General features: G+C 46.0%; 1 protein-coding gene across 2 annotated transcripts in view; it reads right to left on the bottom strand.

The window, feature by feature from the left end:
• The window catches only part of SLC22A16 (solute carrier family 22 member 16), a 35749-nt gene extending 23363 nt beyond the window's left edge, over positions 1 to 12386 (bottom strand). For both annotated transcript variants that reach the window (XM_070376469.1, XM_014476504.2), the window contains exons 1-3: positions 12256 to 12386; positions 6785 to 7264; positions 2987 to 3104 (exon numbers count right to left, since the gene is read on the bottom strand). In XM_070376469.1, the coding sequence (XP_070232570.1) occupies positions 2987 to 3104; positions 6785 to 7264; positions 12256 to 12308 (651 nt within the window). In that variant the 5' untranslated portion in view covers positions 12309 to 12386. The remainder of the gene's footprint in view (positions 1 to 2986; positions 3105 to 6784; positions 7265 to 12255) is intronic.
• Positions 12387 to 13662: the final 1276 nt, after the last annotated feature.

The following is a 13662-nucleotide window of genomic DNA, read 5'->3' as shown; positions in this document are numbered from 1 at the left end:
ATTTTGAGCTTTTATTTCCCCATGCAACCTTGTAATTGCAAGACTCAGATAATGAAGCCTGATAATGAGGCTTCCCATATCGAAGAATCCAGTGGTTTGGTAAAATTAAACCTTCAAACACTACAAATTTCCCCTTTAATTCCTCACTAAGGTAAGCTATAACATCAGTCCTCAAGATATTTTTTTCAAGGCCAGTTCTTTCGGAGTTCCCTCCCACTTTTACCAGTTACTTCTGTCACTGGGTTCAAACAATCTATGCACAACTGCCTGAATAATTCCAAAAGACTCCTTGATCCCATTTGCACCTGTCACCTCCAGTAATAATACTCAATTCCTCACATCTACCCTGACCCCACCTCCGACACAGCAGTCAGAATGACCACTTCACCACTGAATTCACCGAACCCCTTCAGAGGATTCTCATTACCTTTAGGAAACCAGGCAAACCCTTTGTCATCTTACAAGGTCTGCCTAGTCAGCTCTCTCTCCTTCAGCCTCACCGTGCATTTCACCTCCTCTCTATTCTCCTGGTATGTAGACCTTCAGTTCCTTCACATCTCTGGGCCTTCTCACTTGCTACTCCCTCTGCCTATAAGGTTCTTCTCTCACCTATCCCTCAGACTAAAAAGACCCTGACTCTCTAGACTCCCCATCCCATCCCCCACTGTGTGGAGCCCCTCCCCCCACTGCTGGTCCTTACTGTCAACACTGTATGGATTTTTTACAATGGTCCGTCAGCATCTTGCCTTCCTGCTACACTATAGGGTTATTGAAACATCCTGGTCAGGTTTACTTAGCATGACTGTAGGTAGATCAATAAATATGCTGAGTAAATGAATCTGCCTGCATCTTCCCTAATCAGAATTGCATCACAAATATATTTCCCATAAAAACCAAAGGAAAGAGCCACAGAAAATTAATACCACATTTTACAGAAGTATTTATTCTATGGGTGGCTGTCTGATTTTCTTGGCTCTGGAAATCAACTCAAGGTATTTCGCAAGACCAAGAAGATTTTAGAATTATTCTCTTAATTATTCCAAAAGAGGACTCCACACTCTCTCAAGACCTATCTTTGCCTCTGCTGTACAATCATTCCCACCAGAAGGTTTATTATCAAACCTCACCCTGAAGCTACAGAGTCATTTCCTCTTATTCTGTCCTTAGTGGAGACAGAAATGCTGGTTGTTATCTCTTGTGTTAAAAACTCTCTGCATTCCCCAAAATATTACACTTTTTAAAGATACAACACCTTCGAATCTCCTAAATTGTTTTTAATGAATCCTTCTATCCTTGACCATCTAAGTGTGGCTTCTTAGGGGCCCCTCCTAGCTGTTGATGAGGACTCCAAAAGAAAATATACCACATTGCCCTTGGAGGGGGCACAGTGACCTCTTCTTCTGAGGTTGAAGTCCTTGGCTTCTCCCCACACCCTTAGGTCATCTGCTCCGGTGAGAGGGGATGCATGCCCTGCTCTGTGTTCAGCAAGATCACAAGCTCCTCCAGAAGAGAAAACTTCACTCTGTTATCCTTGAACAGTGACCTCCAAAGAGAATCGCTGTTGCTGCTGTGAGGTAGTGTGGAGCCTGTCCGGAAGCCTCGCTGAGTGTGGAAACTCCCTGGTCCACTTCCAGCAACAGTCAGCTTTACTCCATGCCAGGTACTGAACTGCAGACATTTCCCTGAATCTCAAGTGAGTCCTGGTAACAACCCAGTGAAATAGGTATTCTTTTCTACAGTTTACAGATCAGAAGTTAAGGTTCAAAGAGGATAAGGCATTTGCCCAAGGTCACACAGCCGAGAAGCCAATATATGACAATGCTGGAATTCAAACACATGCCCTTTCCACTATCCTCTCCTGTTCCCCAGAACAAAAAGGTCTGAAGCTTTGTTTTCACCCTTCCTGCACATTATACAAATGACATTCTTAACAATATGCCTTAACTGTCTGTTTGGCTCATGCATACATTTAGACTGACATAACTGCTCAGAAGTAAAATAATTGGTAGCTATTATTTGTAGTGGGTATAAACAATGACTTTTTTTCTTTCTGTCCCCTTGTGCTTTCCTCTCTTCCTCTTGTTTTCCCTGTCTCTTCTCTATCTTTTGCCTTACAGTATTGGCTAGAATGGGCTTCCTAGTGGCTCAGAGGTAAAAAATACGCCTGCCAATGCAGGAGACAAGGGTTCGATCCCTAGGTCAAGAAGATCCCCTGGAGGAGGAAATGGCAATCCACTCCAGTATTCTTGCCTGGAGAATCCATGGGATTCTCATGGACAGAGGAGTCTGGTGGGCTATAGTCCACGGAGTTGCAAAAGAGTTGAACACGACTGAGCAACTAAACAACAACAGTTGGCCAGAATCCCCAGTAAAATGCCAACTGGAAGTGATGTCTCACAGATCCCTGCTGCTGGTAATGGTGGAATGTGGATCACATGTCAGGCACAGAATGTGGATCACAGAGTCAAATGAAATGTTTCAGCCTGCTAAGCAACAATTTTTCATTTAACAGCTTCCATTCTAAGCATGCTGCTGCTGCTGCTAAGTCACTTCAGTTGTGTCCGACTCTGTGCGACCCCAGAGACGGCAGCCCACCAGGCTCCCCCGTCCCTGGGATTCTCCAGGCAAGAACACTGGAGTGGGTTGCCATTTCCTTCTCCAAGGCATGAAAGTGAAAAGTGAAAGTGAAGTTGCTCAGTCGTGTCTGACCCTCAGTGACCCCATGGACTGCAGCCTACCAGGCTCCTCCATCCATGGGATTTTCCAGGCAAGAGTACTGGAGTGGGGTGCCATTGCCTTCTCCAGGGCACTAATATTCTACAGAAAGACTTGGGCAGTGAACAAAGATTAGTCCTTGATCTCTATCTCACTAGATTCTCAATAAGCACAACTAAGAGAGTTAAGGTTTAATATAAAAATACTGCAGTGGAATTAAAGAGGCAAAAACAAACAAACAAACAGAAACCCCAACAACAACCCAACTCACGATAGCAAGAAGAAAGCGTGCGACTATGAAGCTGTAATAATCAAATGTGAATGCCGCCGCTATGCCAAACAAAAATACACCGGTGCTTGAGGCCCACAAAACAAGTCGTCTTCCTGCCCTGAAAAATAAGAATCACACAGTGGAAGGAGCAAGGTGTGGCTGCAACAGTTTAAAACATCCACTCTAATTCAAGAAAGATAAATTTTACCTATATTTTTAGTAGCTTATGTATTTGACTTATTTACTTTGGGTAAATCATGAGTTAACACACAATTTTTTCAAAAGGCCAGTTTTTCAGTGGCCAAGTCTCCACCTGAGCTGCGAATATACACACACGATCACTCTGGGTGGTCCCCAAAGGACCAAGGAGAGGGAAGATCTGTCCTTTCCCTGTCAGGACATGCTCTGTTACCTGCTGGGTCATCTTCCCTGCTGGGCTGGCTCTGCCCACCAAGGGGGAGGCAACTCTTAACAAGTCCCTCTAAAAACAGAAGTCTAGCGACATTCTGCTAGTAGAATAAGTTGCCTATTTGCCCTATATTTTCATAATTAGGAAGGGTATTTCCTTCTTTAAAAAGCAAACAAATAACAATTACATGCCTGCAGATTTAAAAAGTGAGATGTAATTCACATGATATAAAATCCAGTCTTTTAAAGCAGGGATCCCCAACCTTCAGGCCGCAGACCTGTACCTCCTGTCAGATCAGATCGGCAGCAGCATTAGAATAGAAATAAAGTGCACAATAAACATAATGCACTTGAATCATCCTGAAACCATCCCCCACCTTCCCTGGTCCATGGGAAAATTGTCTTCCATGAAACCAGTCCCTGATGTCAAAAAGGCTGGGGACCACAGTTTTAAAGTATACAATTCAGTGGCTTTTTAGTAGATTCACAGAGTTGTGCAACTCATCACTATCTAGTTCCAAGACATTTTCATCCCTCCAAAAAGAAACTCTGCACCCAGGAATCATCATTTCTTATTCTCTGTTCCCTCTGTCCCCTGACAGTCACAATCTACTTTCTGTCTTTATAGAGTTGCCTCTTCTGGACATTCTATATAAATGGAATTGCACACTATAAGACCTGGCTTATTTTATTATGCTTTCAAGGTTCATCCATGTTACTGTACTTCATTCCTTTTTATGACTCATAACATTCCATTGGAGAAGGGAATGGCAACCCACTCCTGTATTCTTGCCTGGAGAATTCCATGGACAGAGAAGCCTGGTGGTCTACAGTCCACGGGGTCACAAACAAGTCAGACACGACTGAGCAACTAACACACAATATTCCATTGCATGGCTATACCATGTTTTGTTCATCCATTCATCCCTAGATGGACATTTGGACATTGTTTCCACTTTTTTGGCTATAAGGAATAATGCTGCCATGAACATTTGTGAACAAGATTTTATGTCAAGTTATGTTTTCAATTCTCCTGGATATGTACCTAGGGGTGGAATTGCTGGGTCATATGCTAACTTTATGTTTAATTTTTGAGGAGCTGCCAAACTGTTTTCCAGGGTGGCTGCCCTAATTCTACCATCCCACCAATTTCTCCATATCCATACTTGTTACTGACAACACTTGTTATTAACTATCTTTTTGATTACAGCCATTCTAGTGACCAGGGGTATCTCACTATAGTATTGATTTACATTTCCCTAATGGTTATTGATGTTGAACATTTTTATATGTGCTTATTGGCCATTTGTATATATTCTTTGGCAAAATATCCATCCAAATCATTTGTCCATTTTTGAATTGGGTTATTGGTGTTTTTATTGTTGAGTTTTAAGAGTATTTTATGTATTCTAGATACTGGACTGTCATTAGCTATATGATTTGCAAATATTTTCTCCCTGTGAGAAGTCCCTGACAGATCATTTTAAGGCAAAAGAATACAGTCCTGAGATTCTAAGCAACAGGTTTGCCCATTGTGGCAGAGAGTATGTAAGCAAATTGGAAACTGTCAAATTCACAGCCTCAGCCTGCTCTGCTCCCACGGGCACTAGCAGGGATTGTTGGCCCTACATATAAAGGTTTCCCAATCTCATTTGAGCCCTGAATGTCATTTTAAACTATTTTCATCCATCCCTCTTCTACCCACAACGTTTTTGTTCTCTGTAACAGATGAGCAACTCTCTTGATGGTGAGCAGAGAACAGAGAACATCAAAGAGAAAGCTCTGCAATTTCCTGCTCTGCCCAGCTGCCAACAAGACCTGCTGCTGCCTGCAGCCTTTTTTCCTTCCCTCCTGTCCAGAGACACACACCCTTTTCTCTTCAAATACATTCTGCAATCTTTGTATTGGATCATGTCTCTTCCCATCTCCTCTGAGGCCTTATTCTACCAATTACTTCTACCAATTACTCCTTTGACTCCTCCCTTTCAGTTGAAGTCTCTTCTAGCCAAAGACAAGAACCTTCTCTGGATCCCCATCATTCCTGTAGCCACCTTGCATCTTGCATTTCCTCCACTGATGGACTTTCCAAAAGGGACTACCTATCTCCTTGACTCCTGTTTTGCTCCTCTCCCCACTGACAACCCAACTTCCATCCTTCCCAGGAAGTTTATGAAGCAGAAGATTCTTAAAAACTGAAATGGTAACTTCAGTCACCAAATAATAACTATTTTACTAATAGACTCCACTTCTGTTGCAATTTCATTATTCAAACCCCATCTCCTGAAGGGGATGTGGGAGGTGGGGGGAAAGACTTGGGTCCTCCTCCCTTTAGGCTTCCACAGTGGAGAAGGCAATGGCACCCCACTGCAGTACTCTTGCCTGGAAAATCCATGGATGGAGGAGTCTGGTGGGCTGCAGTCCATGGGGTCGCTAAGGCTATGAGCGACTGAGCGACTTCACTTTCACTTTTCACTTTCCTGCATTGGAGAAGGAAATGGCAACCCACTCCAGCGTTCTTGCCTGGAGAATCCCAGGGACGGCGGAGCCTGGTGGGCTGCCGTCTACAGGGTCACACAGAGTTGGACACGACTGAAGCGACTTAGCAGCAGCAGTCTTGTCTCCATGGCCTTCGCTTCTAATATGGCCCCAGACACAACAAAGCCCTACAATTTTTCTTTCGACGTGTTTGTTGGTCCCATGTGACTAGCACACACTGAGGGCAGGGATTTCCAACCTAATCAGTTGTATTTAGGTTCCCAGTGTCCAGGACATGCCTGTAAAATTCACAACTATGGTGTCAAATAAATAAGTTTATCTCTGTGCTCTGGGACAGGCACTAAAAGTGTGGTCCATGTCCATATACAGACGAACTCTGCCTTATTTTAAGAGCTATATGTTCATTTTAAAGTATATTTTTTAAAAATTTGGTTGCTACATCACAAAATTTCATAGACATCACTGCATAAGGCCAGACTATCCTCCTAAAAAGCAAGTCTATTTAAAGAAAAAATGTTCAAAGTAATAACCAGTAGCTACTGAGTGGTTATATGTCCAAGGTACTTTTTCTGTGTTAATTTTGCAATAACCCTCTGAGACGAGTATTGTTATTTTCATTGCCAGCTTACACACAAGATTCTGAAATGCAGGTCAGGCAATGAGCCAAGGTCCACAGCTAATGGCAGAACACAGGCGGACTGTCTTCAGAACCCATCCCCTTAATGTTATTTTGTGTCCCTAAATACCAGATCAGCAAAGAAGTACGTATTTAGATAGGAAGTATGAAAATGACTAAAGTTTTGAACATAATTCCCTGTCCCCTAAGACAATGAGATGAGAAAACGAACCCTACACTGATGGATGGATGAAACAATACAAAAGACTTCACGTTACCTGTCGGAGAGGTAGCCAAAGATCACTGCTCCCAGCAGGACTCCAAACATAAACGTGGGCTGGATCAGCCTTCCAAACCACTCTCGGTTACACACCAGGTCCCACTGGGTCACCACAGTGCTGAGCCACTTGCTTCTGTCGTAGATGTAGCCATCCAAGCAAGGGAAGCTGCTCTTCTGGCCGCTGTACTCATAGTCCAGGCTTGACTGGTCATCCCTCCGGAACCTCTGACAGCTGGTAAGCTCCCAGATCTCCCCATCCTGCAGCTGCACGAGAATGCGATCCTCACGGCCTACGGAGAACTGGGTCCAGATGTCCTCCAACTGCCAAGTAGAGAGGTCTTGGAAAAGAACCTGACTCACATTGCCTGGGGGCCTACAGGTATGCTGGGGGGACACTGACAAGAACACAGAAGCCAAGTAGTGGATACCACAAGAGATATTCTGGAAGGCACATATAAAATAGAGGAATATTTGGTATCTGCAAAGAGAGAGGAAAAGAAACAAGTTATTATAGCTGACCTATGGGCTAAAACACACACACACACACATAGGCAAAAACGGAGAAGGGTCTCCATTATGCTTAGCTTGAATAAAGGAATCAGTTCAGTTCAGTTCAGTCGCTCAGTCATGTCCGACTCTCTGCGACGCCATGAATCGCAGCATGCCAGGCCTCACTGTCCATCACCAACTCCCGGAGTTCACTCAAACTCACGTCCACTGAGTCGGTGATGCCATCCAGCCATCTCATCCTCTGTCCTCCCCTTTTCCTCCTGCCCACCATCCCTCCCAGCATCAGAGTCTTTTCCAATGAGTCAACTCTTCGCATGAGGTGGCCAAAGTACTGGAGTTTCAGCTTTAGCATCATTCCTTCCAAAGAACACCTAGGACGATCTCCTTTAGAATGGACTGGTTGGATCTCCTTGCAGTCCAAGGGACTCTCAAGAGTCTTCTCCAACACCACAGTTCAAAAGCATCAATTCTTCGGTGCTCAGCTTTCTTCGCAGTCCAACTCTCACATCCATACATGACCACTGGAAAAACCATAGCCTTGACTAGACAGACGTTTGTTGGCAAAGTAATGTCTCTGCTTTTTAATATGCTGTCTAGGTTGGTCATAACTTTCCTTCCAAGGAGTAAGCGTCTTCTAATTTCATGGCTACAATCACCATTTGCAACCAAATCCTGTTAGGGACCTAAGAGGCATCCCATAACGACAACCCTATGAATATGACTGAGAAGGTAACATACATCATATATGACATACATTTTTATACTTCAACTCCTCCCCACTTCACAAATTCCAGTGCTCAAACTCGACACAGTCCCCACAAAGAGCAAACAGATTTTTTTGTGTGTGAAGTTTGTTTTGTTTTTGTGAAGTTTACCTGCCTGCCCCTGGAGGCATTTAGGTTTGGTACCTAAGTAGTCTCATCACCTGGAGAGGCTTCCCTGCTGCAAAACTCACATTGTCTGACCACAGCTTCCCATCCTCCCAGCTCCCGAGCCCCTCCCATTGGCCCCATCCCTGGCACTCTTCGGGGCTCCAGCCTTTGGCGCCCACCAGCTTCTCTGGTTTACTGCCACCTTCCTGGCCTCATTCCTTCCCCAGCCAGCCTGAACCCCATGGTAGTCACTAGTTTTTTCCACAGAGCTGCACGAGTTCTCTATTCACGTTCTCCATTCACACCCAGTCCCCCCAACAGAGCACCTCCCCTGGCAGGCCTCTGAAGCTAGGATCTGTCTTCTCTGCCCCGCCCACAGGTGCTGAGAAGGTCTTAAGTACACTTTCAGTTCAAATTTCCCTTTTCCTGTCACAAGGATGTGCTCTGCTTAGTCTCTTGGTCATGTTTGACTCTTTGTGACTCCATGGACTGTAGCCCACAAGGCTCCTCTGTCCATGGAATTTTCCAGGCAAGAGTACTAGAGTGGGTTGCCATTCCCTTCTCCAGGGGATTTTCCCGACCCAGGGATCAAGCCCAGGTCTCCTGCGTTGCAGGAGGATTCTTTACCACCTGAGCCACCAGGGAAGTCACAGGGATAACTTCCTAAAAAAAAGAAAATCCTACTTCCTTAGGTGTCTAGCATTCTAACAAATCATTTTCTCCCTTATAAAGATTGCTGTCCACCAAGTGTCTACCCAGCCCAAGGCTCCTTCAGAACAACAGACTTAGACACAACACATCACTATGCCCACAGCCAAGAGAAACACTAATGGAAAAAGAATAGACAGGAAAACCAGAGGTAAGTAAAAGAAAGATGACCAGAACCTCCAGGAAACAGACCTATGCTATCTGGGTGACAGGTAAAAAAAATTACATTCAGTCCTAGATTGATATCATTCTATATAATAGAACATGCCTGTGTATGTGCTAAATTGCTTCAGTCGTGTCTAACTCTTTGTGACCCCATGGACTGTAGCCTGCCAGGCTCCTCTGTCCATGGGGATTCTCTAGGCAAGAATACTGGAGTGGGCTTCCACACCCTCCTTCAGTATCTTCCCCACCTAGGGATTGAACCTGCATCTCTTATGTCTCCTACATTGGCAGGCAAGTTCTTTAACACTAGCACTACCTGGGTAGCCCACAGTAAAACATAACTAGTATTATACCACTGTGGTTAACAGTATGGACTCCAGAACCAGACTACCAAGGTTTGAAGCTTGTCTCCGGTTACTTACCACCTGGGTCTTTTGGGCAAGATCCTTACCCTTTATGTACGTGTAAGTGTTAGATACTATGATGTTCATAAGATGAAGTCAAAAAAGAGCCTAAAAGGGTCATATGCTGCTGCTAAGTCACTTCAGTCATGTCCGACTCTATGCGACCCCATAGACGGCAGCCTACCAGGCTCCGCCGTCCCTGGGATTCTCCGGGCAAGAACACTGGAGTGGGTAAAGGGTCATATACTGACTGAAAAAAAAAAAAGCCACCACCTATATCCATACATCTAAGTCAGCCACAGGCTCATCATTCCAACTCTGAAATTTTAAACTCTCTCTGTCTTTATTCCAAGATAACTCAAAGATCCAGGCTCTTAGTTCCCTCAACACTATTCCTGAATCTCAGTTTCCTCAATTCCCTCTGACATGGGGCTTAAACCGTGGAGAGTTTGTAACTTCAATACAAACTTGTATTTTGTATTGAACAACACGTAATTCTTCTTAGGTGTCCTGCTTTCCTCTTTTAAAGGTGATTTGGACAGTGTTTCCTCACCTTAGAAATGACCAGTGAGAAATGAGAGACAATTAGGGCTTTCTACTTAACACTGTCGCTAGGTTTCCTTAAGACTAGATAACAATACACGATAACCTCCCTCTCTATTTATAGACAATAAAGAGACCAATGAGAGTGAATGCCAGAGAAAATATGGGCTGCTATGATATGGTCACACTATTTTCACCTTTTGCTATAAGCATTGACATGTTACCCTTTTCCTTCCTATAAGTAGCTTTCCCAATCTACCTTTCCTACCAGAATGGGGACTCAGGTAACAATAATAGTCATGATTTATTGATAACTTACAGAATGATAAGATTTGCATACTCTACTGTGACTGGCTAAGAGCTGTCTCCCCAGACCCATTCTCCCTTTCTCCCACCACACGGAGCTACATCTGACCATGTGGGTGAGGACACGGAGCAGCGGCCCCAGATGCTGTGGATGGTGGAGTTGCCTCACCCACTTGGGTCCCTGGATGACACCATGGAGCACAACTGCCCTGGACAGTTACCAGAAACAAAATCCAATTGAGGGGTCTCTTTGTTACAGCTCCTGAGTATGGTGATTAATCCCTAAAATACATGGGGAAAGAATGGTATTAGTAACTACTACCTCTTAAGGTTATCATGAGGATGAAATGAGAGCTGCATGTGGAGTCCTTATAACAAACATGTGTAGTACTATCATTACCCCCATTTTACAGATGAGGAAGTGGTAAGTCAAATGCGCAAGACCATATAGTTAATACGTGGTAAGCCAGGATTGGAACTTGGACATCCATTCCCAGAGCTGATTTTGTAATCCCTATGCTATTCTGCTTCAAGGAAGATAAGATGAGATAATAAATGAAGGACCTGGCTGAATCCCAGGGTTGCACTCAGGAGAGCATCTAGTTGACAGCATGGGCTGCGGAGGCCAATGGACATCCAACGACATCGAATTCTGCTCTGCTACTAAGATTTGTGATTTAGGTGCAAGACCTGGTTTCCTCATGTGTAAAATGAGAGTGATTACCACTAGTCTCAAAGGGCTGCGGTGAAGGTAAAAGAAGGTAACATGTACAAAAAACTTAGGACAGAGCCGGGCACAACTGAACATTCAATAATGCAGGTATCAGGAGGAAGTAGGGGAGAGTTGGGGCCTCCTGCCCCTTCCCGGCCTGCTTCACCACTCTTTTCTTGTGGACACTGGGAATCATAACCAACATCTGTGCAACTTTTCACCCTGGAGAACAGCACAGCACCAGCTCTTCATCACGAGCGTGGAAGGGAGCTAAAGGCAGGAATGATTATAATTCTCACTTTGTGCATAGGAAACTGAGACACAGTATTCCCAGGGTCACCTTAGCAGTGAGTGGCAGGCCAGGATTCAGACTGAGCCCCAAACCTCTGGATCCACACTTTCTATGGCTCCTCGCCCAGCTACCCCTTCTCCCAAAACGTTCTGGGTCAAAGTAGTATTCCAAGAATGAATGAATAAATAAATGAATGAATACACTTTAAATTTTTTTAATTAATTTGACAAATGAAAAGAGGGTGACAATCATACAAAGGTCAAACCTAGGTCCCACCCTGCAGTAGCTGTGGGTCCTTGACCCAGCCTCAGTTTCCCAATCATTAAAATAAGGATTCACCCCCACCCCTTTGTAAGATTCCGCACTGTGTAGTTGGCACATACTAGGTTTCCATAAATCGAAAACACACACACACACACACACACACACACAAAAAGAACGAACAAACTTTAAACGGTTGTTCCTAGAGCAATTCAATACCTGCCAGGCACTGAAGGAGACTCCACCACGGGTTGGGGCGGGACAGCAGCCGTCTGGGGAAGTGAAAGAGGAGCCCATATGGCAGATAAGAGAAATGAGCTGCCAAGAACAGGCGTTCCTCCTGTGACCTGGCTTCTGCAGCCGGGGCTTCGGACTCCGGCACCGGCAGAGGGCGCGCCGGGGGACCCCGCACACACCACTCCCGAAGCGAGCCCCCAGCGCCCGCGGCTCGCTCTGGGGGCGTCCGGCCGCCAGAGTTCGAGAGGATCTCGAACTGGCCCTGGTCAAGAATCAAGACCCAGGCCTCCGGACTTTTCCCGGAAAGGAGGGGTGGGGAGATGTGTTCGGATCGCGAGCTCTGCGCGCGCAAGAACCCCACCGCAACGGAAAGAAACAGACCCCACCGGCGCCTCCACCCACGTGGCTCCGGCTCCCCCGGCACCGTCCTCCCTCTCCACCCCTACCCCATCTCCCTACCTGCCGAAGTGCCCCACGCTGTCAAAAATCAGCTCCAAGTTGCTGGACCCCATGGTGCCGCCGTGCACCACGCTCCGAAGCGGGACGCGCCAAGCTCGCCTAGTGCCGGGGACTGCGGGCACAGCGGTGCCCTGCCCCGCCCCGCCCGGCCCCCGCCGGCCCGCCCGCCCCGGCTTTGGCGTCTCCCGCGCGTCAAAGGGCTCGAGCCGCGCGCGGGGCCAGGCTCTGTTCCTCTGTCTTCCCCTCTAGCGAGTCCCCGCCGCCGCAGCCTCTTGCGCGGCGCGCCGTGCTCCCGGAGCCCGCGGTGGCACGGTGCGCCCATCCCCAGACCCGCCACTTCCCGCGCCCTCCCCGCCGCCCCATCAGACCCTTAACACCGCGTCTGTTTCGGTCGCCGCTCTCGAGAGGCGCGCCGGTGCCTGGGAAGGGTGGTCCGCCCGGCAGCCCAAGGTGGGGAACGCAGACTCCACTCTTGGGCACAAACATCGTTTTCTGAGAGAAGTCCACCCGTTTGGGGCCTACAAGAGCAGAGCACAAAGAATGGATTCTGATGACCCTGAGAAGTGGCAGGATCTTGCAGAACTGTGTGAAACATCTTGTCATAACCGAAGGGCAAAGGGAACTCCCTGGGTAGAAACAAAAAGAATAGCGAAAAGAGCCAACTTACACTAGAAAGAGAGGAAAGCCCATCACCCAAAGTACTTCCCTCACCTACTTGCCACAGAGCCGGAAATAACACCATTAAAGATTTATTTTTGCTATGAATAATTCTATTTTCTTTTGAAATGCAAATACTACTGGAATGATTAATCCATTAAATAATAAGCAATTTGGAATGGATTTTTTTTATAATTGGGTAGATTCTTGCTAACCAGAAAGTCTTAAGCTTGCAAAGGTTGCTTGGGAGGTTCAAGTGGTGGGGAGAGGAGGACAGAGTGAGAGTGAGAAGTTTGGGCAAAAGCTGACCCTAGGAGGGAAAGATGGGAACCACAGGGCCCAGTCAAGACCCTATATTGTTTCAAAGCACCAATAGGAGATTTACCTGGAAAAGATATGGGGGGTTGGGGGCAAGGAGAACTATGGGGAAATAGCTCTGCTGTTCTGATTACAGCAAATAGAAATAGCACAACACAGATAAAAAGAACAAATTCCTAGAAGGACACAAACTACAAACACCCACTCAAGAAAACAAAAAAAAAAAAAGATAACCAAAACAGCTCTGTATTTATTAAAGAAATTGTATGTGTAGTTGAAAACCTTCCTTCAAGGACTTCTCTGGTGGTCCAGTGGTTGAGAATTTGCCTTCCAATGCAGGAGACATGAGGCAATGGCACGCACTCCAATACTCTTGGCCTGGAAAATCCCATGGACGGAGGAGCCTGGTGGGCTGCAGTCCATGGGGTTGCT

Source organism: Bos mutus, chromosome 9 (assembly GCF_027580195.1).
Source record: "Bos mutus isolate GX-2022 chromosome 9, NWIPB_WYAK_1.1, whole genome shotgun sequence".
Classification (NCBI taxonomy): Eukaryota; Metazoa; Chordata; class Mammalia; order Artiodactyla; family Bovidae; genus Bos; species Bos mutus.
This window is presented reverse-complemented; position numbering and strand designations above follow the sequence as displayed.